General features: G+C 42.9%; 1 protein-coding gene across 3 annotated transcripts in view; it reads left to right on the forward strand.

The window, feature by feature from the left end:
• Nucleotides 1-6000, forward strand: part of LOC143207145 (protein unc-93 homolog A) — a 10952-nt gene extending 4952 nt beyond the window's left edge. For all 3 annotated transcript variants that reach the window (XM_076420278.1, XM_076420277.1, XM_076420279.1), the window contains 7 exons: nt 1641-2010; nt 2108-2532; nt 2664-2869; nt 2981-3372; nt 3478-3610; nt 3715-3852; nt 3954-6000. In XM_076420278.1, the coding sequence (XP_076276393.1) occupies nt 1819-2010; nt 2108-2532; nt 2664-2869; nt 2981-3372; nt 3478-3610; nt 3715-3852; nt 3954-4174 (1707 nt within the window). In that variant the 5' untranslated portion in view covers nt 1641-1818 and the 3' untranslated portion in view covers nt 4175-6000. The remainder of the gene's footprint in view (nt 1-1640; nt 2011-2107; nt 2533-2663; nt 2870-2980; nt 3373-3477; nt 3611-3714; nt 3853-3953) is intronic.

A 6000-nucleotide genomic window follows, 5' to 3' on the forward strand; every position in this document is an offset into this window, starting at 1 on the left:
CCTATTAATATATATAAAACTCTAATAAAGCTCTATAATGAGTTCTTACAATTAGAATAATTAGTTTCACTTTGAATTTCAGAATTTTGTCTTTAGAACGTTACCCTCGGTTACACGATTATCTAAAATGGATAATATTTTGGATTTTGATGGTTTGGAGTATTCTTACTTACTCAAAAAAGTTTTTCCAAAATGTTGAACTTCGAAAATTGACTTTTGACCAGTATAATCGCGTTGTCGGACCACTGTGGCGGCGCAATATTTTAAACTGTAAATCTGGCCCTGAGAATTACCAATTGGATAGGTTTAGGGTTAAGAAGTGTCGGCAACTCAGCTGCGACATGCAAATTTATGGTAGGGGCGGATGAAGTATCGGAGTTATTGGGTTTTGTAGATAAGGATTCTTGATTTCTTGTGGCAGTTAACGATTTTCGTGCAGCACGTCATCAGAGTATAGTCCTTCAGGAATATTTTTTAAAAAATTCCATTGAATCGATGAAAAATTGAGTTGTCGGCAGATTTTTGTTCAAAAAGATCGGTTTCTCGCCCACTGTGTGGCGGTGCGTTCTAGTGAGCGAGTCTACCGGAAACTCCAATTACGGAAGGTTTCGTACAACTGTTTATCGAGGTATCGAACTTCCGGAGCGAGCTACTTCGTTAATCGGTCCTTGAAAACGGGATTTCGCATAGAGGTCAGCAGTCCAGAAATACCATTTGTTCACCGACGCGACGTATGAATAAATAATGGGATTGTCGCTGGCGACCCAGGACCGCTACCCGAGGGTCGATGGAATATTCTTCGCTTCGGTTTCGCTCGCTAGACTTCTGGTCGCGCTTCAAGACGCGATGAAATCCCGTCGGAATTACGCAACGATATGTTGCGAGCTGCACTCGCCACGTGCACCGATTCGGAGACGGAAGCTATAAGATCGACGGAGCCCAAACTCGATTTTCCGACGAACGACGGAGATTTGCATCGATCTGCATTTTCACGTACCTACGACGGCCTGTCGATTGTCGCACCGCCACGATTGGTCGAAATCCGTTCCGCGGGGCTGATATCAAGGCCGGCCGGCCGGCCGACCGGCATCGCGATCGTTATGCTAACAGTTGTTCCGTCGTAAGTTCTCGTTCAAGGTCCCGCAGATGACTTACGGGATTTTTATCTCCTCCTATTTTTTCTGTTCTTTTTTTTCTTGTTCACCGCATAATCGGAGGCGCGACTATACTCCAAGAATCGCCGGCTAAATTATGCAAGACTCCCACAGAGTATCGGCACGTTGGGATCGGCTTACCGTTTTCCATCGGACACCTGCAGCTGCCATGCCGTTGCGTCCGATTTTAGAACGGATTCGAACTGCATCGGTCGTTCTTCCTGCCAGAAAGTTCCTGGAACCGTTTCGTTCCACCGCCGGAGAGCCCATTTCCTTCGTTTTATGCGAGTTTTTAACACGGTGCGGTGTCTAATCTCTCGGCGACGGCAATTTCAAGTCCCATTTTCATACAGGGTGACACCGGTTTTCATTTATAAATGCAAATTATTCGGGTTCGCGCGCGCTGCCGAGAACTTGCCGCAAACTCTCAAACAATGATAGAACATTCGATGAAAGTTTGAAAGAATGAATCGTTTGCGATTTTAGGTATCGTCGAAGCCAATAAATGGAGAATCGAGGAATCGAAGGGCATGAGAATCGCGACGATGTCAACCGTATACTTCTCCGACGATGATTCTGTCCAGAATCAGAGAAACGCCCGAGCGACTATAACAGAGGTCATTCAGTAAAACAGACGGAAAGAAGAGTAAGAAAAGTCCGAATCATGGGTTCCTTGCCGAATCTTCACGAGTTGTCCAAGGAGAAGCTAGAGAGTCCTGCTTACAGACCAGCACCGATCGGCGGTTTAGGACCTATACGACTGCCAGCTCAACCTCCACCGTTGGCGCATACGCATAGACGCGCCAGAAGCAACGGTCACCACCATAATCTATGGGACAACGATGCTATGCTGGAGGTACGTCGAAATTTTACGTTTCTCGCAACGATTAGCGTGTTTTTATAATAAAAAAAGGAGAAACTAACCCGTCCGACACGAATATAACGATTCGCAGCATATGGCGGCGTATTCGCCCATCTCTTGTCGCTCCACGAGGACATCGGCTTTGTCGTGGCGTCGACGCGACTCGATGAACTCGTCGGCGGGAGCATCGTCGGTGCGTCGTCTAATCGCAGCTGTGAGGGCGGCTCCTTCCGGTCCTCGACCTCCGAAAAAAGCGATCTTGAGACATTGCGCGGCTCTTCTGCTGGGACACGCGAGTTGCTCGGCCGCCACGTTGCCCATGTTCCCGTTACAAGCTGGTCTTGGCACGTTCAACCCTCACCTGGGACCGATGCTTCTAGCTCTTCTCTATGCAACCGCGACCATCACCAGCTGCTTCGCGCCCATCATCGTGCAGAGACTCGGGACGAATCTCGCGATAAGTTCCAGCCACGTTGCTACCACCGTCTTCGTTGGAGCGCATCTTTATCCAAAATGGTTGGTACACGAATCGCAAAGAGAACGCCTCGCGGCAACGATCAAATTTATGAATAAAACCTAACAATATTGCGTGGCGCGCAGTTTATCGATTAGGGTTTATATTTCACGATTATGACTTTGTATAACAGGTACGTGCTGTTACCCAGTTACGCGATGCTGGGTGCTTGTATAACACCGAGTTTCATAGCAAGAGTTTCGCATGTAAACTCATCGGCAACTAGTCTAGCTCTGGTGTGCGCCGATCCTGAGGATCCCGATGAGACGAGACGCGAGTGCCTTCTCAGACGACTTAATAGAGGAATTAAACTAGCGGAAGACATAGGTCTCGCACTGGGTATGAAATAACTCGACTAAATAAATCTCCACTTCATTCTTTCTCCTCATTTTATTGTTTGGTTCGTATATCTGGAAAAAATCTTGTTTCAACGTTGTGTATTCGTTCCAGGTTGTCTAATCGCTGCCATACTTGTCAAATTGACAGATTCGCTACCACTAGACACACTGAACAATGAAACAAACGACGTCTGTGGAGCAGAGTATTGTCCGGAAGAAATTTATATCGAAAACGGCACAATTAGTATACCAGTACTGTCTTCTGGAACATCCAGAATACTGATCAGCATATGGCTTGGTCTCGCTGTCCTAGGATTAAGTATATCCTGCGCTTTTCTCGACTCCAGAATGAAGGAACCGCAAAGCGTAAACGAGAAACATAGCGCTCAAAACATTCTTACGTCCATAAAGTCTGCATTCCAAGATCCTAAATTGCAGTTGGCTGCGCCGCTAACTCTTTTTATTGGTCTCGAGCAGGGATTCATCTACGCTGACTTCATAGAAGTGAGTACAATCGGTTTAATGTTTAATTTTCTATCGTTTACGTTTATTATGGTCTGCAACCTAACACAATTATATGTATCACCTGTACGATCGTGTCTATTATAGGCATACGTTGTTTGTGCTTTGGGAGGAGCTGGCACGGTAACTCTAAGTTTTTTAAGTTTGGCATCTTTACAAGCTCTCGCCGGTGTAACGTTATCGATGTTGTTAAGGCACATTAAGAGATACTTTGTTGTAGGTACGTAAACTTTTTCTTATTTCAACGTGATACGTACCGCGTTTACCGCAGCGCATACTAACATCCCCAATTTTAACAATCGCTGCGTGTGTTTCTTTTGTCAGTTGTTGGATTCGTATTCCATGCCTGCTTATTACTGGTTTTGATGACATGGAGACCATCCGGCGATGATCCAGCCCTGTTCCACGTTATATCTGCTGCTTGGGGAGTTTGTAATTCTATTTGGGAAACACTGATATATAGTGAGTGGATTTACATGAATTTTAAAAGCATATAGTCGTTCAGATAGTCAGATCGTTGACGAGGATAGAACTGCCAATCAAACAAAATATTTCTTTTCCAGCATTAGTATTGGGTTTGTATCCAAACTCTTGGCAAGGACCCTTGTCAACGTCTCTTTTTTGGAGATGGCTGGGCCTTGCTCTGACGCTCGGTTTACACGGTCTGGTCTGCACGCAATATCGAGTTCTCGGCCTCGCTTGCGTGCTGCTTCTGTCTGTGGTTCCTTACATATGGCTAGAGATTAGGCTAGCGAAGAGAGGTAAAAGTTTAGCACCATTGTGACTGGGAGAATCGACTACGAGCGACCACGGTTCCAGCATGAAAACGGAAGCGCGTTACAGCGATTGAGACAAACTCGTTCTATTCAACTTAAGAATGGCGAAGAGACATAGTAGAACTAGAAAACTTATCGCGCAACACAGTACAAACACCGTGAAAAGGTGCACACGACGGCGAGCTCACAGCGTTGCCTTCGCAAATAACATTGAACAGAATATCAACACGAAAGACAACGTTCTCTCGCAACGTTCACCGATCACTACCGATAAACAACAAAAGAGTTCTAAAGGCACCACCGATGGGGGTGTTGTTCCTGTCTCTTCAAGCTGAATCCAGAAACTTTCGATCATCTCGCGTGTTTAAGTAGACTGGGAGATAAGAGTTCATTGGTTCAGCGAACCAATTCACTTATTAGCTGAGTACTCTAATTTCATCCAGAAAGAAATAGCAATGCATTTCCAATGCGCAAATTTGGTATAAAACATTGTTTAAAAACTGCGTTTAACAAGCTAAAGAAATTCCATAGATCTAATTACGCTATTCCTCGATGATTGAGAAACTTGAACCAGTTTACCCAGTCTACTCGTTGGATGCTTTCTTCTACTAAACAAGTCTTTCTTCAAGTTGAATGGAACGGGCGAACGAGTGATTACTCAAACTTCACATGCCACAAACGACGACATGACATGCTCTCGAGCTGTTGTTACGAACAAGTACGAGCGACTTAAGCAAATTGATGTCGTAAATTACTGGACAACGGCAAAACTATAAATACACGCATATATTGTTAAACGGTCGAACATACCAATCATAGTAGTATCTCTCTGACAAATCATTAACTGACGTTCAACGTCGAAACGTACCTGATGTCTTTCAAATCCAATTAATTCTAATCTATCCCAAAAATCGAATCCATGAATCGCAATCTACCCTTTATCACAGAATCGAAATGAAATACTCTATAAGAAATGTAAGATAGAGTGTCCGTATAGTTCTACTATACATAGTTGTAAAGATCGATATCAAAGATACTTATATGGGAAGAAGTTACGCGAATTTATTGTACGGACGACGATGATTTTTAATTTTTTAACGAAAAAAAGGGATCTAGCCGTTTTGCGTTGATAAGAAACATACCGCGCGTTAACGCGTCGTTATAATATAAATACTCGTCTATCGATGAATTCCAAGAAGAACCGAATAATTCCAAGTCAATAACTACTAGTTAACATTTAAAAAAAAGGAAAAAACTGAATGTCGTCAGTCTTTTTTGAACGTGAACGTTCTCTGTTTTTTCTACATTATCTATTTGTTATTCGTTACTTTTGCAACTCGGAGAATTAAAATTTAAGGGTAATACATTGTGACTGTCTACCTTTGTAATAATTGTTCGTAATAATGTCGAAATAAGCGTAGCATGTAAGAATTACTTGAAATTAATTCATGTTTCTCCTGTTTTTTAATAATATCATCTTGCAAACACAATCCTCGCGACGTCACAGGTACATACATTCATTTGAAATCATTCTTCCTTCCTGTAGTATTTGTATGTATGTACACAAAAATGGTACCCTGCGTCGTTACATCAAATAATACACAGCTACATTTTCTTATAGATTCTAAGATGAATGAAATCGTAACGATATAAAATGAAAAAACATTGAAATACAAACTAATACATGTTATCACGGGTACCGTTACACTATTACGTATTTTGCAATATAAGATGACGAGAACAGGATCGTGCGCCACTGATACAATTATTTATTATACAAATCGACAACCAATACGTTGAAGCGTTGTTAATATACAATAAAAGATATATCGAA

Source organism: Lasioglossum baleicum, chromosome 3 (assembly GCF_051020765.1).
Source record: "Lasioglossum baleicum chromosome 3, iyLasBale1, whole genome shotgun sequence".
Classification (NCBI taxonomy): Eukaryota; Metazoa; Arthropoda; class Insecta; order Hymenoptera; family Halictidae; genus Lasioglossum; species Lasioglossum baleicum.